Below are 27,292 nucleotides of genomic sequence, written 5' to 3'. Positions count from 1 at the left end.
CGTAAAACTTACTAAAACTAAAACTAAACAACTCTTGAGGTAGATGAAATGGATTAAAGTTTAGGATTGCCTCAAGCTGTTTGTTGTAAGTAAATTATTGGTTGCATTCACTGATTTATGTTTAGATAATATAAAAGTAAATGGGATTATTGTGCACTATTTATGATAAATGTTTAATGAGAAATTAGCATTTTTTTCTTCTTGTTTGTAAAATTGACATGGATTTCAAGGCTAAAAAGAGTGAGCCAGTGATGTAATATTTGTGAATTTCCCCTACTACCTCCTTCATTTGCTGAATTCATTAAGACTGTAAGTGATGAATAATACTGGTTTTTGATTCTATTTATCCTGTTAACTTTGTATCAATTGAAGTACATCCCGAATCAATGATGTCAGAATTGGTTTTCCGTATTTTCTAATCCATGTCTGTTAACAGTTACAGAACTGAAGTAAATACCAGTGGAAGTCACTCTTTATGAAAGGTGAATGGTTGATGAACCTCTAAAAATTTCTAAAGCGTGTTCCTTGGGCTGCCAAGGTTTTTTTAGATTAAAACAAAATTATACGGCGGCTTCAGCATTCTAAACTGGTGCGATACTTGAAGGTTTTTCACTATATGAGCCTTTGGTACTGTAAGTGTTAATACTTTCTGTTTTCTGTGCCTCAGAGGAAGCGAAGTCAAACCCCCGTGGACAAAAAGATGAAGCGGTCACAGTCAGAGTCTGATACATTAGAGTAAGTTCAGCAGCCTTTAGTTTTTTTGTCCTTTGCCAAGGTTGTTGTATTTTCTTTTACAGTGGAGAAATTTAGCACATGAACTCACTTCAGACTGGACCCGTTTTGACCCAACAAGCCGTTTGCACTAGCGTTTTCGGTGCATTAAAAAAATATCTCACTGACTTCACTAATGACTGGATCTTAACTAAATTTGAAGGCGCATTTGTTTAACATGCACGAAACAAAATGCAAAAAAAACATAACTTGAATATCTTTGTATTTATTAGTTTTTTTTCATGATTTTCCCAGTCATTTGAAATTCCCCCCCCCCCCCAAAATGCAATGATGGTCCCAATAAACATGTGAACAAACATAAAAATAGTAAGTTTTTCTCAGTTTGCTTGAGTAAGTAAAGGCACAATGCAAATAATAATATTCAGCACTTACATTTTTCTGATGTCTAGAGTTACTCGTCAGTTTGGCAGTAATTCAGCTGCATGTAGTACCTTACAAAGCGCAGGTGAATGCAGAGAGGGGGTCTTGCACACGGCACACCAGTGATATGTCTCATTGGCTCTTTTCTTTTTGCTCGATGTCTCTGAGAGAGCATCCCTGCACCTCTTACACTCTCTCTTGGGCTCCGAACTGGTTTGGGTGATGGGAAGAGGTTCAAGGTGGTGGAACGTCTTGGCGATGTCGAGACGAACCAGCGTAGGTTTGTTGGCCGTCTTTGATGGGGGATGATGAGCTGGACGTTGACTGACGTACTCCTCACTCAGCTGTTCACCCAAGAGCTTGATGAATTTAGGCAGGGACAGTTGTCTTTTGTTTAGAGGCTTTTCCAATTTTTTGTATATAATGGATGCTTGGATGATGGAGAGTGTAAACATGTGTGAAAAGTTTCTTTGTCCACTTTGACGTTCGGCGAGCTAGAGGCAGGTAGGAAAGTAGCTGATCATTTTTAACTACTCCACTCATATTCTTTAAATACTGAACCACACAAATTTGGTTTCTGTTTATTTGTGATATTTCTTGTTGTGACTATGGTAGTTTCTCTTGGGTCAACAGCTGAAGTGAGTATATGGACCTCTGGCTTGTCCTTCCATTTCAAGGCAACGAGAGAGCCCCTTCGTTTGAAAACGATGTCTCCTTGCACCCGTGTCCTAAGTTCTACAGGTTACGGCGTTCCTCGCCTGTTTGCAGGCACTGTGCCAGTGCACATTGTTCCTTTCTCAATTCGTTTGTCAAACAACTCTGGACATAAATAGTAATTGTCGGTATACAAAAGATACCCCGTCTTCAGCAGTGGCTCCATGATGTGCATCACCACGTCAGTCGGCTTATTACTGTATCGTGGGTGTGCAGCATAAATCTCAAAGCGGTGCACACAGGAGGAACTTGCCTCCCATACTTCGTAGCATTTTATGCCCCATGGCTTGGGCTTGTCCTTGAGGTAAACCTTGAAACGGAGTTTCCCATGCCACGGGCGCATTGCCTCGTCCAGTGAAACATCTTGCTCTGGAGTATACACCTCCTCAAATCATGTTTGAAGGTGCTCATACACCTTCCTTATCTTGTAAAGAGGATCATTGTTTGGCTGATCAGGAAGAATATAAGCTGTATTGTCACTGAAGTGCAGCATTGTCATTATCACTCGGAAACAGTCGCAAGGCAGAATAGTACAAGCGAAATCCGATGAAACGAATTCCTGCATACTTCATTAATCGTACATAGAAGGGTTTTTTTGTTTTTTTTACAGTGCCCTTATGCATGAGGATAAGCGAGAATCCTTTTGTCTCATGAAGGGTGACAGTTTTCCATTCCTTTACATTTTGCTGTCTGCTGTAGGGCTCAGGTCTTGAGAGGTAGTTAGCACAATGATTCGTCTCTTTTTTTATTAGTTTGACGATGTAGTCATCAATTCACAACTTGTAACATGACTAGGCACTGTAATTTTCCCTGTCAATCTGATCACTTATGCCACTTGTTCCAGTAAATGGGGGTAATTGGGGGAAAACCAGTCAAATCATTAGACCCGTCAGACCTGTCAATATTATTACCATGCTGAGGCTGAACATCCAAGTCGAAATTGACACTTTCAGCAGCATCACATTCCGTATCTGAATCACTTGAGTCAATGTCATTCCCCACCGTGTGGATCACTTCATCACTAGATCTCGATGTTGTGCTTTTAGTACTAGTACTGGATCTGGAACCCCGACCACTGGATGGGGCTAGGCCACTGCTACTGGGCCCATGTTGATCGATCTCTCCATCTCTATTATTGTCGTCAGTTCTTGATCGAAATGTAGATCTACCACAATGAGTCTACATAACAAGAGGGGTCACTTCTCTCTTTGAGCCAATTAAAAAAGTGTCCTCAAAATTCGGTGGCGCCCTCTTCACAAAAGCGCACCTTTTGCGAACAGAGTTATAATCAAAGTGAAACTAGCAAGTTTTTGAATGAATTTCGGAAGAACGCTTTTTTTAAATGGTTATGCTGACAAAAAACCTCTTCCGGAGGAAAGGGTGATTGTTTTCTTCGTTTAATTTGACTTTAGAATGAAAGGCGAGAGGTCATTAAAGTATAAATAACCTAAAACTCCGCACTGAACGAACCCGAACTGCTGATGAACAGCAGTCGATCTGCGCACGCAAGGAGGTGCTATTCCTATTCTTCTTCTGGAAAAACGAAAGAGAGCTTCAAAACAGACTGCAGCGCCATCTGAAGCAAAGAGCATACTTCCTGCGGACACTTTTTTGGCTGAGTGGCCCATCTTGTTATGTACTATCTTTGATCTACCACTACTCCCTCTACTATTCTTCTTCCTGCGTTTTTCTGGAATGTATTCTGGATCCCTATCACTATGAGTATCATAACCTTCTAGATCAGTTTCCGAACCAAAACCATCATCAAACATGCAGAAAATATTTCTTTCTTCCATTTTCACGACAACACTGCCTCATGCTGCTCTGCGTACTTTCCACGTGCTTTGTTTCGTTTTTCCGCCTCTCGAGCCCCTTTTATTTGGGTCTCGATAACTCAAAAACTGTCGGCCCCAGAGATACAAAACTAAGTCTAAGTGGCTCAAGACAGGCCAAACGAGATGAATACTCGACACATGCGTGATTTGTATTGCGGAAAAAAAGTCCAAAACTGATCGCGAAGGGCCTGGGGCAACCGTCGGGGTAGGGGTCACGCAACTGTTGCGGGAACCGTCTGAAGTGAGTTAAAAATTGTGTCGTGCTCATCATGGTGATCACAGTTGAGTTAATAGCAATGACCTACAGGCAGAGAAAACAGTGGGCTGTGATTATTGTGATATGCGAAAGCATGGTGTGGGGGGGGGGTCTTAATTTTTACTCTTCATTTTACTCTTTAAAAACTTGTTAAATATTCGTTATTTTGTTGATGTGCTTTTCTTCTGAAAAAGTTTTTAAAAACATCTCCAAAACTTGTCCCCAGCAAACCTAGTCAAGACCTGCTCAACCTGGACCTGTTTGGCTCGGCGTCTGCAGCGTCTACTCCCACCGGTGCCAACTACCAGGTGTCTCTGCCCTCCCCCCTCTCGCCGCAGATGGAATTGAACTGGGCCAGTAATACCAGCAGCGCAGCCACCACACCGTCCTCCAGTGAGTTGGTCAAAGGGGTTAGGGGGGGTTGCAGTTTTCTTTTGGTGTCCGCAATCTTAGTGTTTTTCTTCCTTTCTTTCTTTTCTTTTTCTGCGTTTTGTTGTTGTTATTATTGTGCTAAAATTAAGGCTTTTTCATGTCAAGAGTCTTGGCCTTTTCTTCTTCTTTTCTTTTTCCTGATATTATGTTGTTATTGCAATAGAATTAGTCTGGTTATTTTCTTTACTGTGCAAAAGTAATCCTTTTACTTGACACTGCCTAATTTTTACGATGGATGTTGTGGTCTTTGGTCTATTCTAGGCCTCTTTAGCCTATGTCTGAGATGATTTGTCACATAAATCAGGCAGATATTCATTTTTTAAAAAGCATCTTAAAATGAAAAGGTTTTATGAAAACAATTTTATTTCTGTGCATTTAAAATGTGTAAATAATTGACAGAACTATGCCCATTTAAGGTTAGGAATAGAGCTGGAAAATGTACCAGACTTCAAATACTTAGGATCAATGAAAACAACGGGTGTGATATTGAAGGAATTTCTTTCCCAATCTGTTTTTATGTTATTCTTCCTTCCTGGCAGATTTGGTGGATCTGATGAATCAAAGCAACGGCACCCCTCCCGCCTCAGCACAGATCACCTCCCCGTCTGCAGGTCTCCCTCCCCCTGTGGCTAGACCACCATCTAGGAATAGAGGCATCATTCCCCCACAGGTACGAGTTACTTCAATGTTACACCTTTTTTTTCCCTAATTTACAGGGTCCCCACCAGGTCGGAAAATCGGGAAAAAGTTGGGAATTTTTAGATGGGTCGGGAGGTCAGGAAAAAGTCGGGAATTTTGAGATGGGTCGGTAAGTCGGGAAAGGATAGGGTCTGTGTAATGTGTAGCTATCTAGACAGTATGGTTGATGAATCCTGAAGAGGAAACGTAATTGAACCGCTGTGGCGGAAGTGTATGTGTGACACCGAGGCTCGATCGGGAAGAATCAAGATCTATTTTCGCTTTCGTTACTGCCCAGGAATTTTCCGGTAATAGTCTGATAGATAACGTGACATTTGTAACATGCAGGTTGTGCATTATGAACGCTGTGTCGCCTTGAAAATAAATCAATATTAAAAATTGCCCTCTGCTGTCGCTTGGGGGAAAAAAAAAGAAGAACTTATACAAGCGTCTTGACAGGTTCATCCTGGTGACCGGTCAATGAACCTGTGAGTACCGGCGGTCTGAGCACTGTGAAGTATAGGACTCCTTTATAAGATACACTCGTGGAAGAGGGTAGGGGGGGGGGGGGGGGCTGAAGGCAACGCTAGAGGGCAAAAACTGAACTTGGAAGCAAATTTTTAGCATTTTGATAACTACTTTAGAGCTCTCTGCAAAGCGCACTTTGGTGCAGGCCTTGTGTGGAATCGGGATCCGTCATGCCTTGATATTGAACTAAAGTGTTCGCGTTTCATTGGATGGGGTGATTGTAATTTATATCTATATTTTAGCTTTCTGTTCAAATATAAATAAGTAAGAACAGACTGAAATACCAAAGTCTCTCAAGATCCCAGTGCCACACTGACATGTTGTTGACTGGATATAATGTCCCTACATGTGTGTGTGTGTATATTCACAAACATATACATGTATTATATTAGATATAAATGAAGCACACGCTTTCATTGTTATGTAACGTGTTCCTGGAAAATGGATGAATCCCCTCCCTTGGAAAATTGAGAAGCTGGGTTGGCAGTCACTCAGTATTATAGTCATCTATTGTTTGAAGACTATACTACAAAATATACATTTGCATTCATTTATAGACATTTTGACTTTTTATCATTGATAGATGGGGTTTTTGGGGATCATTCTTGATGCGCAGTGGCCTGATTTTTCCCTCGAATTGGGGTCTTGAAAAAAAATTGGGGGTCTGAAAAAATTTTCCAGGATTTGGTTGGGACCCTGAATTTAGTTTTTGCCACAACGGGTTTGCTTTCATCCTAGCAGCAGCAGTTAAAAGTGTAGAAAAACCTCGATGTAATATAACATTGAGGCTTTTCTGGAATTTTTATGTTGCGATTTCTTCAAGTTTTTGGGCCTCTTGTAGCTTTGATAATGTATTAGCAGCTATGAAGATTGTAAAAATCTTCTAGTAATGATGTCTGTTGTACAATGCAGCGAAACGAAAAACATTGTATACTTTCATGCTCAACGAAGTCACTATTTTGAATGAAAATTTGTTGACGAAAGTCATAGAATGTAGCTGTTGTCTGTTTTTAAGTTTTAACGTTATCAGCTGGCAAACACGAGCCATTATCTTGACATGATTAGGTAATGGCTTATCTAATTAAAGAAGGTATGTTGAAGATTAGTGATGATGTTACCAATAGTTTTCAAGGTAATCAATCCCTAAATTTGTGATGTTTGTGGCCTCATTGTTGGGTCTGGTGATACTCTTTGACTTAATATAAGTTTTTTTTCTGCAAAATAGTTATGACTATGGGTGGCTGGCAGGTGCTTTGGTGCATTTTGCTCCCTCTTTCCTATCAATTATGAGTCGTCTTTATCTCTCCTCCATCTTTTTTAAAGTTTGTTACTCTCTTGTAACCCCTTTAATCTTTGGCATTTATGTGACCTTATTGGGTTCCAAGTGCCGTAGAACTCTTACTAAAACTAAAGTAAAGTTATGGCCCTTTTCTCAAGCGAATTTGGTCTTTGCACGTGTAAAGTACATCTCAATGAATGTTTCTTGCCTATCCTTGTTGTTATGGCAAAGTGTTTCTGTGGGTGGTTGGCGGGTGCTCTGGTTTGGTGTGCTCCTTCTTGCATATCAAACATCTGTCGTCCTTTTCTATCCTCTTCCTTTTTTGTGTTTGTTACTCTCTTGTAACACCTCTAATCTCCAACACTTATATGACCTTATTATGTTGCAAGCAGTGTAAAACTCTTACTAAAACTAAACTAAAACCAAAGGGTTCCTTTTCATGTCATGTGTAAACACAGATGTTGATGCTGACAAATATATAATTTCTCCCTGTACAGCCGAAAGTGAACGGGCCGGTCCCCATGAGTCGCTCGGACAGCAATGGCAGCATGACCTTCACCACAACCTCCATGCCTGTGGGTTCCTCACGGGGTCCTAGTCCACTGACCATCGGCATGTCAGACACCGTTCCGCTCGCCATCGCTTTCACAGAGACAGTCAACGCCTACTTCAAAGGTCATGATGCCACCAAGTAAGTTTATGCATATTAATGTTTTCTCCATTCAGGTCAGCTAAAGTACTGATACTATGAGTATATCATTACTATAAACCTTTAGTCAACAGTGATACCATCCAGTGCAGTAAGGTTTCAGATAAAAGTCCATCCCCGGAAATACAAAATATGAATGAACAATAAGAATACAGTCTAGAATGCACATAGTGTAACCTGCAGGATGTGAAAATCTTTTTGTTATGTACGAATTTTGCAGTGTATGGATTTTAAATACAAAGAGTATACATGGTTACGGAAAAACTTGGGACTTGAAAATTTGTTCGCTCTGTGCATGCTAGACTATAACTGTTTTCTCTTGTGACTCAAATTCTTTAGGTTCAGAGTAGTCTCTAACTGTATAGGGTCATCATCTTTTGAAATAATTACAGCCACAATTCTACTTTTAGCAGACATTTTTATTTTATATTTTGGGTTCTACAACGCTCTTCAGTGAAAATATTAGTTGTTAAGTCCCACATACATGACAAGTGAACAACTAAACGATCAGTTGGAATGTTCACGACGGCGTCCTTGCTTGACAAAAATTAAAATTGTTTCCCCTTTTGATGAATAACAAGAAGTCATTTTTTTCTTTCTTTCGTCCTTTCTTTCAGATGTGTTGTACGCACAGTGGGAAACTTGATGATGTCCTTTCCTGCTGGTGTTGTCAGAGTGTTCACAGAAAATCCATCTCCTGCTCTATTGTCTTTCCGTATCAAGAACAGCAACAAAATGGAGGAGATCATCGCCAACTCCACCATACTTTCCAAGTATGTTTAGAAAAATGCTAATTTTCAACATGGCTATAAAAAAAGCTCATATCTTTCTTATTTATCTTAATTTCTAATTACAGTAAGAAGGAAAAATGTGTCTTAAATAATGAACTACCATTATGTCTGGTCAGATGTGTTTTTTAATGTTGTTGTTGTTGGTATCAAAATCCTCATCATTTTTAGTCCAGCATGCTTGGAGATCTGCATGAATATCGACGTCGCCTTCTGGGCTTAACCTCGCTAGATCTAGATCTAGATCTACGACACGATATCCCCATCGAAATCTTTTATTTGAGGACCTAATCCTTCTAACTTTATCACTGTGGTCCGATTCCAGAAAAATGTTGGGTAAATCTGTGTCTAAATCAGCTGACAAATCCGACATTTTGAAAACTATAAACAATATCCCAGAAAATTGCCAATAAAAAACTCTAAACCGTTCCCCGACTGCAAACTGCGCGGCCAGCAGCACTAATAAACGTTGCACTGGTGGACTGTAGTCACTAGCAGTTTAAGAAATGGCTATTATCATGTCAGCGGTATAGTTTCTACTCTCATGTTGGATCACGTTAGGCGCGGAAGGGAGGAATGAGTCGTGATGCGCACGCAGAGGGTTAATCTAACATTATTCTTGTATATAATAGAGAGAGTGTTAAGACACTGCATGTACTAATAAGTGGTCATAGGCTGCAACTGGTCATCAGTCGTTGACATGGGTATGATTCATGTCTGTTGTTCTTTTATATGTAGGGAGCAGTGGCTCTGAGAAATTTATTCTAAAATCTTTCATTGTTTGAGTGTTGAAATTAGTTTTGATCATTCCACCTGGATGTCATAGAACAAATGGCATGTATTTACCTCATTTCTTTGTATGTTTGTCATTGTTTGACAGTTATATGTGTCACAATGTATGGAATCGAGTGCTCGTCAATTTTTGGGCATACAGAATTATTGGTATCATCCTACAGCCTGTTCGTTTGCTTTGCTTTCGATGAAAAAATATCAATCTATCTTAAAAGAAGTCGAGATTACGATTGAAGGAGATGGGGTTTGCCTCGTTTGAAGGGTGAAATTAGCGAGAAAATGGCCGCCAAAATTTGGTGACTTCCATAGTTTGAGAGCCTTTGGAAATTGGAAATTTACATGCCTTTAATCAACGTTTTTCAGTAAAATTCACACATAAATGTGTCATGATGTGGTGGAATCAGGCGCTCTTCAATTTCTGGGCGTGTGGAGTTATTGGTATCTGAAAGCTTATTTGTTTGCCTTGCTTTCTGTGAAAAGAACATCCATCTATCTTCAAAAGAGGTCGAAATATTTGCGATTTAAAAAGGTGGGGTAGCATGGTTTTAGAGGTAAAATGAGAGAGAAAATGGCCGCCAAAGTTTGGTAACTTCTATAGCTTGAGAGTCCTTGGAAAAGGAAAATTTACCTATGCTTTGCCATTAATTGACGTTTTTCCATTAAATGGAACTGTGTTTTTATATGGACATAAAAGGTGTTGAGCCTAAAAACAAAATTTCAATAAATATTGCCAAACTGGAGGAAAAATGCGTATTTCTTTGATTTCCTTATTTTGACGAGCGCCTGATTTCACCACGATGCCTCACAAATGTGTACTTAAATGGATCTAAAAGGTGCTGAGCAAGGAGTTTAGAACTAATGGAGCCTCCTCTCTCTCTTCGCGGCGCCACGAGCAGTACGCCGCGGTGGGGGTCAAATATGGCCGCCGAGTGTGGGCTAAATCTCGAACTGTGGCGGTTCTTTTTGTAGAATCTTATCGGGCTGGGCCACGTTGTGGGGGTGGGCGGGGTGGGGGAATGCACGCAAGGAAGAGGGGATGGAGCAGGGATGAAAGAGGAGGGGCGGGCCTTGGGAAGGGACGAAGGAGAATGGGAAAAATTAAATAAAAGAGAGAGAGAGAGAGAAAGAGAGAGTGAGAGAGAGAAAAAGAGAGAGAGAGAGAGAGAGAGAGAAAGAGAGAGTGAGAGAGAGAAAAAGAGAGAGAGAGAGAAAGAGAGAGAGAGAGAAAAAGAGAGAGTGAGAGAGAGACAGACAGACAGACAGACAGAAGAGAGAGAGAGAGATTGTGATCAGCTGACGGATAATGACAGGGAGAAAAAAAAAGATTCTGTGTGTGATACGGACTATTCAATTCTTTAAGAATTTTATGTTATAATCTAGTTTAAAATTCAGAAAGATGTGTAAAATAGAAGAAAACTTGTCCAAGTAACATAAAATTATCAAACATACCAAATTATAAAGATAATCTTTCAAGATGCCAAAATATTTAATTATTAGAAATGGATAAAAATATACTTTAAAACTAAATTTAAGATATTATGATTGCATGATTCTAGGTGTGTGCCATAACTAACTTTATGTGTAATACGGGGTGCCCACTACGGATGGGATCGGCCGATCAGCCCGATCGCCCGACTCGATCGCTTCAAAAACAAACGTGTTTGTTTTCAGTTTCAGGCGATCGAGTCGGGCGATCGCCCTCGATCGGCCGATCCCGTCCGTAGTGGGCACCCCGTATAAGGAATAGCGAACACAACAGAGGGTCGATGCCAGCTTTATCTGATTGCTAACAGTATGTCTTGGTCTATAAATAATAATATTATTGGTTACAATAATTTTGTTTCCTGGTTTTCACAAAGTAGAGCGCACAATGATTTCAAATATTTAAAAAAAAGAGATAACAGCACCTTTGGAGGTGTGATCGCATGCATGAGCATGGATGACCTTTGAAGGTTTTCTTTTTTTTTTGTTCAGTAAAGTATGATATGGAGAGCAGCGTTTTTAGTCCCTTATTACACTCAGGGGGGGAGATAATTTATCTCAGTGATGACTCTTGTGTAATAAAATTTGATGTTGCTTTGTTTGGTTTATTTTTTAACAGCAGAATCTTAAGTGAACCGGAATTATTGATTGTGGGATCTTAGGTGAAGACTACAACAGTAGAATTAAACCGAGTATAGTTCTATCTAACAAGACTTAAACTCTTATCCACCCCACCCAACTCTCTCCCCTCGTCTGATATGGTTTGGTGTTTCTTTAACATAGAAAATATTCATCATTATTGTTGTTGAGTATTGATTTCATATTCTAATGGAGCCTCCACATATCTACATTTAGACAACAGTAGCATCTAATTTGCACACACAATAGAAAGCAATATAAATGTATAATATGTATATACATACACACACTTAATAATTATATATATATGTATAAGAATAAGAATACTTTTAAAAAATTGAGTATCTCGGTCTTTCTGCTGGGGTGTTGTATCCCTTTCAGCCTGGGTTGGCCTTGGCAGGTAGCGCCGGAGCCATCCTCTTATGAATGTTAATGATCTAAATTGTGTTGCTGGGGGCATAAAAACACTTTCATTCAAATTTTTTAAAAGGAAAACAACTTAACTGTGAAAACTTCGGTCCACTGCAGCATCGTATCGGTTCTTACACTTAAATACAACACATATGCAAGGCATTTTTACTAATTGACTTGCCTAATCTCAAGGACCTCGGAATAAAACCTTCTTTCTTATCTAGATTTCAGTGCATGAGTCGGGGATTCGCGCAGCGCAGGTAGACCACAGTTCCGCCGCGAGAGAGGGCTCCTATCAGGCGTGCGGTGCCGCCCACAGAGCATCCTCCATTACTTTTAATCTCCTTGGTGCTGAGCCAAAAATGAAAAATTCGATAAAAATTGATAGACGGGTAGAAAAATGGAGATTTTTTCAATTTCACTATTTTCATGAGCGCCTGATTTCACAGCGATGCCTCACATATGTGTTTTTGTTATTAAGAGTGCAAGTGATTTGAGGGTACAACTGATACTTCCTGCTACTTGTCTTTCTCTCTGTAGTTTTTTTCTGTGTATCTGTTTTTTCCCCTGCACTATGAAACTGTTATAGTATTAGTACCAGTATGCTTTTTTTAAGGGTTTTTTGTTGTTGTTTAAACAAATTTATGTAATAAAGAGTTGAGACTACAATGATCCATTGATTCTTTCAGGAATGAAGCACAAAGTACCTCAGATGTCCATACCTACGAGTTCAATATGTCAAACTTAGTTGATCATCTGAAGCAGCAGGGTGACCAAAATAAAGCAGCATCATACTTCAACATTGACATCCTCAAGTATCAGGTAAGGATGTTCTGCTAACATTATTAGAGGATGATATTTTATTACTTGTTTATAAAAAGATATGTATTCAGCAGAAGCGTCTTTTTATGTTGGGTGTGTTGTAATAATGTATTTTTCCACTTACATGACTTGTATAATTACTAGTGCAATAGCTGCGATTCATTGTTTCTTGTTGATAATTCACTGTATATAGCCACACTGATATTTTCTCATAATGTTTGTTTGCTTATTCGCATTGCATAAGAAAATATATGGTTTTGAGCACTAGCGTGACCTATTTGTGTTGCAAGTGCTGTCAAACTCTTACTAAAATGAAACTAAATGATGACTCATTTTGCTGATGGAATGAAAAGTGAAGCATATATTTTCGGTTTTGGGGATGGAAAATTGTAAATCTTAGAATTCAAGTCTGAAGAGGCGCCAACACTTACTGAGCATGGATTAATTTCTTTTTTCTTGAATCAGGTGAAGTCTCAGCCTGGAGTGGAGAGCACCCCGTTGCCTTTAGTGGTGTACTGGAAGTGTGAAGACAACGCCACAGACTTCAGGTTGGACTACAGATACAACCCATCAGCAATGTCTGCTCCAGTGACTTTGAAAAATGTCAACGTAGCTGTTCCTGTAGATGGGGGTGTGACAAAAATGCAGAGTCTGCCAAATGGCCAGTGGTAGGTTAGAGTTGGTTTATTTAGATGATGAGAGAACTGCTACATTGATGTGTGATTGAGATATGTTGTTAGAGAGGGGTATTTTTTTTTTATTGAGTGTCATCACAGGTGGCTATTGTTTTGCATAAGGTTTTGGGATGTTCTGGGTATTTTACGTTAATCCCCTTAGAGACGGAATGTCGACATTTTCATCACTCCTTTGCTGATTTCTTGGTGTCTTTTTTTCTTTCACTACTCAATCTGTGTGCTTGTCTCTGAAGCAGGATTTCCGGGTTCGAGCCTCGGTTCGGACACAGATTTTTCCCCCCGACTTCCGAGTTGGGGAAGTAAAGGCGACATGAAAAAGAACTAGCCACCCTATCACAATATTCCAAAGGCCCAGGAAGTTGTCTCACTAACAAGGCAATACCCAATGTTCGGATCGGATGCGGGAACAACCTTTTACTCAATCTGATGTATTTAACTCTGTTTGGACTGAGTGAGTGATGTTTCTTGATAGCGCTTTAGCAATACAGTATAAATCTGTGGCTTTAAGGGCAGTTCATAGCTAATAATTCAATTGTCAACCAAGATTAAAGTTGACGCGTCATTACCCTGAGCATTTTGCAACTTATTATCCCCAGGGATGCCAATCTGAACCGAGTGACGTGGAAGTTGAATGATATCTCAGACGTCAGTGAGCAGGAATCCCAGGGATGCATCAGAGCTAAGTTTGAGCTGAGCAACGGCCCATCAAAGCCGGTCACAACGGCCTTGCAGTTTGCGGCAGAAGGCGCTGTTCTGTCGGGGGCCGACTTTGAGTTAGTGGGTCCGGGGTACAGGATCTCACTCATGAAGAAACGTTTTGCAACTGGTATGATGACTCTTCGCTTTTGAATTTGAATTATGCCCGTTTTCCTTGTTCAGCTTGTATTTTTTTTCCCCGTATCTCCTGCTGTGTCAACATGAACTGTTATGTAATGATTCAGTTTCAAATCATATTTGTGACCCTCCCGGTCAAAATCAGTCATATGAAGGCTATCACCTTTTCACTACAATTTTGGAAAAAAAAAAAATGAAGTAAATAAATAAGACAATATTTGACGAAAATATGGAACTTTTAAGTATTCAAGGTGCGGAGACACGAAAAGGAGAAAACGGCTCCGAAGTTGAGCAACATGTATCCATAGCAACAGGGGTCTTAGAAATGAGATGGAGATTTGAAATTTGGCGGTCATTTTGGCTATGCCACTTCAAGGTAACGCGTAGAAGTAGAAAACTATATTCATTCACAGCAAAAAAGATTATGGACAAAACAAAATTTTAGCGAGAATGGTCTTCACGTCAAATGCGACAATGGGTTAGCATTGTAGGCCCTACTAGGTACCTGAAACAAAATTTTCAAAGTAGCTGTATGTCGCATTTATCTGTTCCATATATGAAAAGCCTGTGTCTCCTGTGAATTTTGGTACCATACTTTCACTTCTGAGTCAATGTTTAACTCTTTAAACCCTGAGTTTTTTTCCACCGTTTCACTGAGGTTTTTTTTACAGTCTCCTAAACCTGGTGCACTGTAATTCATCATAACCCCAAAAGCTTGCCTGCAACTTGTGAATGGCGAAAACAAAGGCTTAGACATTACTAAACAACTTGGATCAGGAATAGTTCCGAAAAACAAGAAAAAAACTAGCACTAAATAAAAAGCAACAGTTGTCACTAGTATCGGACGCTCCCAGCGTCGGATGGGGAACAGGGTTATTACAGCCGGACGCTCCTAGTGTCCGATGGGGTTTTAAGAGTTAATAAAATGGCAGCTGTTTTAATTTAATATATGATCGAATATTGCTAATCGCTAACTTGCTGCAACCCGGTGTTTGGCAGATAATAAAAGAGTACCAAGTGCACCAAACACCTCCACATTAACAGAGTGCAATCACTAAAGCATAGAAATGGAGCCTAACGTGTTTTCAAGACTCAGATCATTACAAATCAATATTTTATTTCCTCAAACTCAATGATCTGTTATTATTTTGATTTTTTTAAAAACCCACCGAGCGCTGTCATGGCCGGCGCCGCATCGGTCCCCGCAGAAAGCGAACCGGCTCTAACTAGTGTATCGAGTGCTCCCCGGAGTTTTGCGGAAGGATTGATGCAAAAATAATTCCAAGCCGATGACTTTATTCTAATAGAAAGTGAACTGTTCTTTCTATTGGTACCTTTTTTTAGTCTGTATTTTACATAATTCGTGTTAAAAATGATCTTTGAAAACTTTTAATTGCCAAAGGCCAAAAATATACCATAGGAAGCCCCGTTCAAAACTCTAAAGAAGCTGTTTTCCAATGAAAAAACAGTATTTAATCATCACTCTTTCTTCAAAGCGTTCGAATGCATGGGCGTCAATTTTTTAATCAGCAGACCTCGCATTCCGACCGCGAGGGGCTTCACTTTCCACCTCAATTCTCTGGCTCCAAATACTCGGAAGAACAAATTACGGTATAGTAACGAAAAGAAAAGCTCAAGTTTTTCAAGGTGTACATCATTTGGTGTGTAATAGGGAAAGAGCAAAGAAAAAGCTATCTGAATTACCTCGATTTAACCGAAACCATGTCCTCGGAAGTCCGCAAGTCGGCTTACGCGCCCTGTTTATGCTTCCTAATTATATGTTTGCTATAGCACTATAAACACACAAGCACACACACACACACACATGCACACACATGCACACACAAATACACACTTACACTCACACATACACACACACACACACACACATGCACATAGACCGCCTTGTGGCCTCTTGGCAAGGAGTCCACCTTTGGAGATCTAGAGGAAGATCAATTTTTAAAAACTCTCACTACAACAGAATAAAAACGAACTTTTGAAGTCAATCGAAGTGAAAAACTGAAAGATCAACAGCCCCTAACTGAGCGAGCAGGGCATGCTTACGCAGTCAGCTGTTTACATAAACAAGCTTGCAGTGGACTAGGAGTTACCGTTCTTACCTTGTTTAACCAATCAGTGCCCTCAGCCGTTCATAGGGACGCTAAAATGTTTATATTTCAGACCGTCCATGCTTGAAAAGGGGTCTTAATCTAAAAATAGGGGCGAATTAAGGACGTTGAAGCAATGTGGCCATGAGGTAATGGTTCTATAAATTATCTCACAGCTACACACCAGCAGGTCAAACATTCGAAAGGGTTTGAGGTCCAAATTCTTTTATCTTGTCACCCAAGCTCACAACAAACCACACACACCTCCAAAATAAATCAAAATAAAATATTTATTGTCAATAAAATTATAGGTGTTTATTTTGATCTTAAATGAAGCAGAAGACATTAAACTTTCAATAGATCCAAAACAAAAAAAATTCATGGAAAGTCACTTTTTAGCCTTTCAAACCTCGTAGCGCCAAATAGCACATTGCGTTTTACGATTGATTATGACCGAGGCGGACAGATTTGTTCTCCAGATGCTCAAATTTCTTTCTTTTTTTTTTTTCTTGTAAGAGGTGAAGTGAAATATTTTAAAATCTTGGTTCTGTTACCATTTTGCTAACTTGTCTGTTCAAAGTCTATTATAGTGTAAAGCAGGTTAACTGTGTTTTGGGGCGCATTTCATTTTATTAAATAATCCGGTAAACTATTTTTTAAAAACAATTAGAACTTGGTTCACACAAACACATTGTTTGAATTATCTGTGTGTAATGATTATCATTAAATATCAATTTTGTTTTTATGTTGTTGAAATGTTATGCTTCTCATTTTGGATGATGTCATTTGTTTTCCCAGGGAAGTATTTTGTGGACCCTGAGCCGTCGACGAGTTATGTATGACGAGCTCCCCTACGGCAGCCCTTCCAGCCAGTTGCTCAAGTACCCGTGATGCAGTTGTGACTCCCCTACACCCAGCGACAGAGGGGGGGTGTGTGTCCTGCCCTGCCCACTCTCCCTTCCTGTCCTTCTGTTGTGATATGGGTCACATCGGCCAGTCCTACATCATCTTCTTCTTTACTCCAACACCATTTCCCTAGCCCCCGTCAACCCACAGGGCCACAGAAGAACAGGTGCTTTAAATATACCAAAGTGTGCCGGTGTGGAAAAGAGTGAGTTGTGTTGACGTGGCGTGGTGGCAGACAGTATTTGTCTATTGACGTTCGGGGTGATTCCTCCTCCACTTTTTTCTCATTTATCTGTTTCAATATGTCAATTCTTCATTCCTGAGAACATACATCCTTTTTTTAACTTTGTTATGTCTGTGATGCACCCGTATGTCAGTGTAGGAGATATTAGGCACTGAAAGACTTAACTTTTGGTTAGAAGGGAGTTTAAAGGGTTAAGAGGTTCGGTTCTCAGGTTATTAAGCAACTTTGTTGACTCATGGTGGTATGGGAAATGAGGTGTGCTGTGCTTCTAAATTATCTAAGGGGTTCTTCATTTTGTTGTTCTCTGTTCCTTTTCAGCCTCACAGGGCTTTAAGCCTTCTTCCCAAGAGAACTAGCCCCTAGATCCTGTAGGCTGTTTGTACGCAAAACTAAACTGAAATGTTGTACTATGTCTCTTTTGATGTCTGTGGTTGGTGCAAAAATATGTATAGTGAAAAATTTTAATAGATAGTCATTCTATCAAGGTATTTGTTTGTCAGTAGTCCTGCTTTTAGCTGTCAAAAAGAAGGAAAAAAGTTGCCACGTTTATTTTCAGCTAAATTGTGACCAAAGCACAGCCAACTCTCATACTTAAAAGCTAAGAAGTGTATTATGAGTCAATTACAGTTGATAACTGATAGTACATCGGACAATACTATTATTATTATTATTCGACCTTTTTTGTTCTATGGGAAAGTATGTGTTCCCCCTCATTTACTGGTAGATTGTAAGTAGACTCCCACACCGATTGAATGGGATCAGTCTTTGGCAGCTAGATTTATTTCATTTCCCAATTAATTTAAGCGGGGTGGAAATTCCTTCTTTAGTCATGAGATTGACCAGAGACAGGAGAGAGAAACGTTTACTTTTGTGTTGATACACAAGTATGGCGCTGATTTGAGTGAGTATGAGCAGCAACAGAGAGCAGACTGACAAAGTGAAGAGATGATGCTAATAATTCTCAGTTTATCCTTCTGTTGACTTTCAGTGTGAAGATTTCACAGAACTCCCTATTTCTTTGTTATCGTTCATCAATCATTCCCTGGCTTGGCTTGTGTTTTGACTTGAGCGAGGTGTGTGCGTTCTTGTGTTCCTGAGAAAGGAGAAGCCAGTAAAATAATGATTTTTCTCTTCTTGAGTAGGTCATTATCAGAACTTTCTTGTGATGAGGATGACAGGAGGAAGGGTATTCGTCATGTCCGTGGCATTAGTTTACAGGTGCACTTTTACTTATTGGCTTTGTTGGTGTTTCTGCTTTGCATTAAGGCGCATAGTTTAAGTATAAGCCTGTGTAGTCCGTGGCTCTAAGGCCAGGCTGGTTTTAATTATTTAGTGAAACTGGCATTGTTCTCCACACAATTGAATGCTCATTTGAAATTGTAGCTCTTTAAGTAATCAGGTGAAGGGGCACACTGTTGTGAAAGGTCAGCTGGCCCTTAGAGTGTGTTCTCTCTACCTACTCATGAGCACAAATGTTTTTTAAAAAGTCAGTTGAAATTGAATCCCGTTCTACTCAAGTTATTTTAAAAATGAATTGCATGCTGCATATGAATAGTTATTGCTTTTGTTTGTCAATGTTGTGAGGCACATTGGATGCACTCTTATGTAATGGACAAATGGTGTGTATTGTGTCTATTAATCCAGTGAGGAATGTGCTCAACTGTCAAAATGTTTGAATGATTTTTCAGCAGTGGAGGTTTCAGTTTCTTTCTTTGCCAGTTTCATTTTACCATATCAGGTGTAAACTGCCATTCTATCTAGTGAAACCTTCACTCATGTCCAGTGAATGTGAAAAGACAGGGGATGAGAAGCACTACCAGCAGATTCACCTTTGTATGCTTGGATAGCGAATGTATAATATGAGAAAAACAGCTTTCTCACTCAATGTTTTGTTTCACTCCTGCCGTGTTTGCACCTTTCTTTGCTTCTTTGGTAACAGGTATTTTAAACTACCACATTCACTTTTTTAAATGATATTTTTTATATTTTGAAAGTCAGTGATGCTGTGGAAAATCGGTTTATAAGTTTCAGATGACTAAGCTGTTTCAGAGAATAGTACTGTCGCAGATATGGTCAAACATAGTGTATGAGAAGATTTAAATTGGCATTGTTCATTTGCTTCTCTACTTTCAGAAAAGAAAGGAGACTTGTGGTTTTCGAAAAACCCTTATTAAATTCTGAGAGAGGGTTTGCTGTGTGTTTTTTATCAAGCGGTATGGATTGGATTGCTTGAAATATGCAGTTGACGTGAAAGCCCAGTTTGCTTTGAAATACTTATAAATGAAGGAGTGGGTAATCCTATGGTGTATTAAAATTCTTATTAGAAGTTGTTTATTAATCTTTTGAAAGGGCTTTTGAAAAAGAGGACACCCCATAATGTGGTAACTGTTGATTGCTATTGGCAGTATTTTATCAAGAAAGAGCAATAGCGATGTGTTTGGTGTTAGCATCACTGTATTGTTGTTGAAGGAATTATGTTATCATTCTTTTTTTTCTTCCAAAGAAACGGTGGGCTTTTAACATCCTGGAAATACAAAATGAAAATACCAACCTACATAACATTTGAATAGGCGAAAGCCACGGATGAGTGATATGATGTAAGCCTTCTAACTGACAAGAGAGAGTTGTTAATCAGACATCTGTGCTGATGCTGTAATGTATCTGATTTGGGCGAATCTGTTCATTTAGCTGTCTTCTAAACAATAATCTAAGTGATGTTGCCGGTGTTTCTGCATGTAGGCTATTACTCTTGCTGTGAGAAGTTTTGCTTGCTTTTAAAGGCCCAGTAAACAGTATGCTTGTTGTGAAATCCCTGAGAATATCTTCACATAGACAAATATTTCTGTTAGATTGGTTCATGTAATTGGTATAAGATGTATTTCTTCCCGATCAGGTTGGCATCATTGTAGGATTGTAATTTGCAAGTGGCGATGTCAATACTGTCATGGATGCCTGAATTGGCCTTGCACTGAAAATGATTTTGTCTGACTTTCAGATTGCCAATAAAAGTTTGCAATGTCCTCGTAGTGTAGCAGAACAATATATTTCTTGTTGAATTGTGAGAGTAAATCAAAGACATGGAACAGTCAGAAAACATTGTGCATGAAGCGTAAGGGTGAGGGGGAAAGCATGTTGATTGACGCTGAAATAAATACTCTTTTTCGTCGCATGTTGGGGCCTGTAATTTGTTTAAATTCCATTTCCAAATGTAATTGACTATTGCTGTGACTGTAGAGAGCAAAGAGAAAATTGAAAATTTTTTTATATATATGTTCTAACCTATGTTCTGTGTTTGGCTGCTCAGGTAAAGTACAGTGGGGTCTGCTTACTCCGAACACGATAAATCTTAAAACAGCGGTAAACTTTAAAAAAATAATATCCCCAATTTTTTTATCTTCTATTTGTGCAACCTACCTAAGCTGAAAACTCTGCTAAACCGAAAAAAATCTGGTGGTCTCAAAGATTTGAGTTTAAGTGGACTCCACTATTTTGCACCAGTGTTGAACTGCCTGACCTTGTGTACAGCATTGAGGGTAGCCATAGAGGTCACAATGAGGTAGCAGCTATGTCTTATAAGAACAGGGAACAGCTGTGATCGTAGTGATGCATGAACACCTGTTACACTCCAATTTCACCGGTGTTTGGGTCTTATTCTGCTTTATCTCTATACCTTTGTTAGTGTAACTAGGAGAGAGCAAAGTTTTTTTTGGTTTTTTTTATAGCCATGTGCTCACAAGCAGCATCCTGCTGTGGGTATGGAAGGCGCAGCATTTTTGTGTCCAGAATGACGTGTTTCAACTATGAAAGGGGCTGTTTGTGGCAATGATGTCTGGTAGAGGTAAGCCATGTGAGTTTAGGGCTGTTAAAAGACAGTATTTTTGAAAATCCCACCGAAAGCTATGCTTGTTGGTCTTGCTCTACCTGGAACTAGTTGAGGGAATTCATTCATTCTAGAAGGTGATGTTATGATTGGCAGAGATTATTCGCATCTCTTCAATTATTTTATTCAAGGTGAGAATCTGCCTTTTTCCTCTCAAGAGTTCTTGTATTCTAGTCCAGTGACTCTCAAGATGAGGATTTAAGAAATGTTTGAGGTGCTGCACGCACTTTTCTCCTTCCTGTGGTTCATCTGTTTTTGTGTGTCTCTGAGTTTTAAGCATTTTTATTCAACTAAGCTTTATTTGTGATCCAGATTTATACCAGTTCACTTTTGCATGGGATATTGTGTAAAGCATGAAGTAAAGAATATGTAGAAAGATGTGTGTACATTTGACATGGTAACAGACTAAAGTCTTTTTGAAAGAGTTGTCTAAACAGAGAAATATTTGCATGTATTATAGGTTAGTCACCTGAGATTCTGTGGCATGCAGCATATTGAAAGTGTGAGAATTTCATGTTGTGCTGGCAGAGCCATGCATGGAACAAATTAGTCCTTTGCTTCTCTGGTCTCTTGCTGTTCTTGTGTGAACTTTGCTTAGTTTGCAGCATTGTGGGTAGTGTAACTCTGGTAGACATATTCGTACTGACATCTATGATATAATGTTTAAACTCTTCACTGTTGCACTCAGAAGACGTGAGTTTGTTTACTGAGTGGGAAAGTTTTTTGGGGCATTTTTTAAAATGGAGCATCTTAATCTGTCTACATACTGGCATGCTCTATCTCTCGCAGCCCAAGTTGGCTACAACAGGTGGGTTCAAAGCAGCCCTCCCGTTAAATGACCTTTGTGTCGTCAATGGGGGCATATACCATTTACAATCAATTTAAACATGTTTCTGCCTGCCTGCCAGCATGCTGTAGTTATACTTTCTGTGCCGTTATAGGTTTTGAGAGTGTCTCTGGCCATGTAGTCTTGTAGCCTGTCAAGTGATGTAGGCTCTGCTCAGTGTAGCTGGCACTGAAGAATTTCTGTGATACTGCCCTTGTAGAGGGATGGCGCATATTGGACAAATGGAAAAAAAGAAATGCTTATATGATTATATTATGTTACTTGCAAAGTGGTTTCGAGCTTGTGTTTTTTGTTTGGAATTACTATAATATCATTATGATAAGTTTGATGCACATTTTGGTTTGTTATCCTGATTTATCAATTAGATTGAAATATTATTTTTATCTAAGTGCAATACTGTATGTATATGTTCATGTAAATTTTGTGTATCTATTACCTGCATCATGAACGGTGAATGTACAGTTACTCCCCATTGTTTGTTCGCCCCTTTCCTGGGGCTATTTCAGCCCTGTCTGTAACGTTCCTTCTCACTCCTCTGCTCCTCCTACCTGCTGGCTAGCTAGACCCTTGCCTTTGTATAAAGCTCCTAGAATCTCTCATTCCTCATCATGGCTCACCTTGTGATGTTATGACCCCCTCCCTTTTGTCAAGAGAAAGATACAATAATGAAGTTTTGATGAATGATTGGTCACGGTAATTGTGAAGAGCTTTTTTTTTTTGTGTTATGAAAATAAAGGGCAAATATTGATAATATTGTTGTACTAACATTGATGTACCAACAGGTGATTGACATAAACCAGCATTTTCTTTAACAGTTGATAGCAGCAACATTTTGACTCATTGATTCTGTTGATTTTAAAAACATTTATAATTTGGATATGTTGTTTTCTTAATAATTTTTTAAAGATGCAATTCAATGTTTCTTTTTTTTTTTTTTAAACAGTTCTAATAAGAGCTGCATTTGAAAGCAAAAGAAGCAGATCAAGCAATACTTTTCTCAGAGTGATCTTTCTCTCTCTGTGTCTCTCTTTGTTGCTTGTTAACTGTACCGTTTTCCTGTGTTCCTCACAAAGATTTTTGTTCCTGAAGTGTGCACCCTTTTATACCACCGTTAAGGTTTTCTTAGAAGTGAGACATCATTTTTCAATATCTTCACATTACAACTTTTTCAATGGCATTCTTATTTGTACAATTGAATGTTCTGCGCAACTTATGAGGTGAATATGGTTTCAGAAAAGATTCATTGATGATTTTTAAGTGATTGAGATTTTTTTAAAAACCTGATGATAGATTTAGGAGATGAATAGTTTTGTGAGTTTAGCTAACAACGAGGTGTTTGTTGAGCTACTTCTCTGCCTTCACAATTATATATTTTTTTCTCGGGGTGCACTCTGCCCCCTCCTGTGTGCCTCGCTGATGTGTAAACCGGAGTCTTCCAGCCTGCAGACCACGTTGTGCCTGCAGACCATAGCTGTTCCTTTTCTCTCTCTGAGCTCAGTCCACTTGGAGCACAATATGGTGCCTGCTGTGTTGTTGACTTTTGAGAACTTGATGAAGATTGATCTGCATGGCATTATTGTTCATATTCAGTTCCCATGTGGAGAGTATAAAAAAAAATATAGTTTGTTTTTTTCCAACTTGTTAGTCATTTTAGTTGGGGTTTGAATACTTCACTGCCAATGACATTTTGGACTGAGTCACAGTGGGCAGTTTTGATAAATTCCTCCTTACCTGTTATGTGGCAGCTGCATTTATTTTGTAACAACAATATTTGGCTCTTATTTTCCTCTGATTTGTAATTAGGAAAGGCATTTATACTTTTTTTTCCCCAACTGTTATCCTTGTGCGCTGCGGCTACCTCTGTCAAGTGGAACAAATCATTCATTGGCATATATGCACAATCATCATAGTCAAAATGCATAGACGGGAATATTTAGAGGACAAAATTTTGAGAATTCCTTAAACTGATGCTTTGTCATTTACACTTCTGACCCAAAGAAGTGAATATGCAAAAATGTCTGGGTGGAATTTTTTCAGTATGTCCTACTTTGACCAAGAAAGATTTTTGTCTTTGCACCGTGATCATTAAAATTGCTCTCTCTCTCTCTCTGTGGTTACTGTATTTGATCAAAACTTTGGCGGAAAGATAAGACAACATCAAGATGCACCTTCAGAACTGATATTTCTATGTAATGTTTGTATTCACAACTATATTTCTTTTCACAGAAGGGAGTGTGTTGCAATTTTCTTAATACTCGGAAACCTTTGGACATGGGTTGTGTTTGTGGCATGCATAGCCACCAGAGGATTTCACTTCATCTCAGATATTTTCAAAAAATAAGATATCATATAGTATCCCACATACATTAATAACTTTGCTATCAAGGGTTTTTTTGTAATCACTCTCTATCTCAATGTGTTTGTTTCAATTGTATTGCATCATTCATTTCAATGTTGAAGCATGAGCCAGTAAATGCAAAGAAAGGAAAAAGGTTCCAATTTCAAGGAAGTGTAAAGGTTACCACTGCTTGTGTAAATTTGTGTCGTATCTCCCTAACTATGGTTTTCACTTATAATGTATTTTCAAGTGCTCTTTTTTTTTTTTACTGTAGCTTTTTGATAACTTTGGAGTCATTAGAGGCGTGATACTGGTGCCTGTGATGTAGCAGTTAGGCTCTTGGCCGTCCCACGCAGAAAACATGAGTTTGATTATTGGGTGGGGAAGTTTTATGTCTAGCATCTACTCCATTAGTCTTCTGGTATGCTGTTTCTCTCTCAGCCCTGGTTGGGTGGCCCTGATAGGCTGGATCAAAGCTGCCTGTCTCCAAATGATATAAGTTGTGTTAATGGGAGGCGTAAAACACTTACAAAAATTACTTTAAATTTAGTTTTTGCAGTAGTTTTTAAATGTCTTTAGGGTCATTAGGAGATGTTCAAGTTCTAGTAAGCGTTAGACTGTATTATTACTGTTCATATTGTATAGGGAGCGTACAGTGGGTTCACTTTGTCTGTCCTGCCCTTAGTGTTGAAGACATTCCAGAGTCCCCAAAGTCTTACTTGTGACTGATGTTTGAAATCCCCCTATAAGCCCAAAATTCTGTTTTTGTGTGTTGCATGATCTAGTGAAACGTTAATGATAGCACACCTACCCATGGCATAAAAGTATCAATTGTAAAACGTAGCAAATACCCCATCTCCCTTAGTGTTTAAAAAAGGTTGTAAAAACCTGGCTTATTTTGTGAGTTTCGCCAATGGCAGTAACAATTTTTTATAAATGCTAGAACTAGAATAGCATGTATGTTTTGTCTGTCTGTACGCTCCAAAAAGTGTGATCGATAACAGTCACTTATGCTTATCCTATTCTGCTCACTTACGTGATCCCTGACTACAGTTAACGACAAAGAAAAAAAAAGTGATTATGAAGAGGGTTGTTCATGATATCACCTGTCTTCTGTTTCCCTCATGTTCTCGTTTTCTTTCTTCTCGCTGGAATAGGGAGACACTGGGAAAGTGAGGCGAAGTTAGCGTTAGCACCAAACTTATTGTCGTTGCTGCGTACCTATATAATATCTGTAATTAAACAAAGACTAAATATCCTGGAAAAAGTTAACACGTACTTACTGACCTGTTCCTTTTCTCTCTCACCTTCGTACTTTTTAAAATGTCTTATGATTGTTACTAAACTACTTGTTGGGCCTTTGTTTCATCTGTGGGATACGGACATTTTGCAAATCTAGCTGTACATAAATGCTTGATCATGAAACTCGCGCCCACTACCCTTGATTTTGTAAACAGATCATAGATACACACATACACATGAAGGTTAGAATCATATTAATTCTATGGTGTTGATGGAATGTATTGTTATTTTTTATTCTATCATGAAATTTCACATGATGTTGCTATCTATTGATTAAAATATTCTCAACACTTGGAAGATGTGCTTGTTTTTGTTTATTTTTTCTGTGTGTTTCCTTGGAGGCAAGCTTAAATAATCATCATAATTTTTTTTTTTAAATAATCTCCATCATCATAAAAATAGCCGTTGTACTGCGTCGATACCCGCTCAACAGCAAGGTCGATGCGCTTTACAAGCTGTATTATTATTGCCCCGCAGACCCGATCGCATTTGGAAACAATCTCAACTTCCTGGGAATAATAGGCCTACATTGGAAGCTGCCACTTTATAATGAGCGCTAAAACTAAAACACTGACACTTGACACAGTGACAAGAACCTTTGCCGTCTGTGGCTGGGTACCCATTCGTTCCTTGGTGAAGAGAGGTAAGTTCGTGTCGTGCAAAGTGAAGTGCCTTTCCCAAGGACACAGATCCCTTGCACTTGCACGATGCTTTCACTCTCTTCCCTTCCTTCCTCCACACCCGTCTCTTCTTCTCGTGACATCGGGGTGAAAAAAAACCCCAAAACGAACAGTTTCCAAGTAATTGAAATTTAATGTATAGAGTATTATATGAAGGTGGGTGGTTGGTGGATGCTCTGGTGTGGTTTGCTCCTTCTTTCCCGTTGAACATATATAGTCCTTTTTTGTGCACGTAACTTTGTCACAACTCTACTAATCGTCGGCACTTTTTGATCTAATTATGTTGCTAGTATCGTAAAACTCTTACTAAAACTAAAAGACTAAAGAGTATCAAGTCAGAGGACGGACGTGGGCTCTCGTGGTCTAGAGGTTACGGTGTTCGCCTCTTATTCAATAGGTCCTGGGTTCGAATCCGGATAACGACGAAAAATTTTAATCTCTAAAAATGTTCTCCTTTCACATCCTTTCCTGCTCTCTTGCAATATTCTGTCGTCTGCTTTCATCTCCACTTTCTGACCCCTCCACCTCACCTCCTTTGCCCCCTCGTCTGGGCTCCTGACTCTTTCTGCAGCCTTTCTACTGCTACTCCTCGGCTCCTTCTTACTTCTGCTGTCTGTCGGCCACACCCCTGATCGTATGGTAGGAAAGGTCTACACCTAGCCTTCTCGGACAAGGGCGAAACATTTCGAAGGACCCGTGTGCATGTTACGCACGTTAAAGATCCCCCCATCATCAGTGCCTTTCACCCCTGGCAGGGTATAAGTATAGGTCACATACAAGCTCCTACCATTTATCTTCCTAGCTCGTTCCAAGTGAGCTTCATCTCTCTCATGTCCCTTTCCACACCTCTCCTTCATGTTTCCCGTGGCCTACCCCTGCCTCGTGCTCCCTGTGGGTTCCATTGCAGTGACTGTCTTGTGATGTTTCCGCTGGGCTTTCTG

General features: G+C 39.3%; 1 protein-coding gene across 1 annotated transcript in view; it reads left to right on the top strand.

The window, feature by feature from the left end:
• LOC101860461 (F-BAR domain only protein 2) overlaps positions 1–25,968 on the top strand; it is a 50,261-nt gene extending 24,293 nt beyond the window's left edge. Inside the window, exons 19-27 of the mRNA XM_013089951.2 lie at positions 668–735; positions 4,184–4,350; positions 4,929–5,059; positions 7,372–7,565; positions 8,201–8,356; positions 12,385–12,517; positions 12,983–13,185; positions 13,809–14,038; positions 16,953–25,968. Of these exons, the coding sequence (XP_012945405.1) occupies positions 668–735; positions 4,184–4,350; positions 4,929–5,059; positions 7,372–7,565; positions 8,201–8,356; positions 12,385–12,517; positions 12,983–13,185; positions 13,809–14,038; positions 16,953–16,996 (1,326 nt within the window). The 3' untranslated portion in view covers positions 16,997–25,968. The remainder of the gene's footprint in view (positions 1–667; positions 736–4,183; positions 4,351–4,928; positions 5,060–7,371; positions 7,566–8,200; positions 8,357–12,384; positions 12,518–12,982; positions 13,186–13,808; positions 14,039–16,952) is intronic.
• Positions 25,969–27,292: the final 1,324 nt, after the last annotated feature.

Source organism: Aplysia californica, unplaced genomic scaffold, assembly GCF_000002075.1.
Source record: "Aplysia californica isolate F4 #8 unplaced genomic scaffold, AplCal3.0 scaffold01088, whole genome shotgun sequence".
In the NCBI taxonomy this organism is placed as follows: Eukaryota; Metazoa; Mollusca; class Gastropoda; order Aplysiida; family Aplysiidae; genus Aplysia; species Aplysia californica.
The sequence above is the reverse complement of the archived record's forward strand: the minus strand, read 5'-3'. Positions and strand labels throughout refer to the sequence as shown.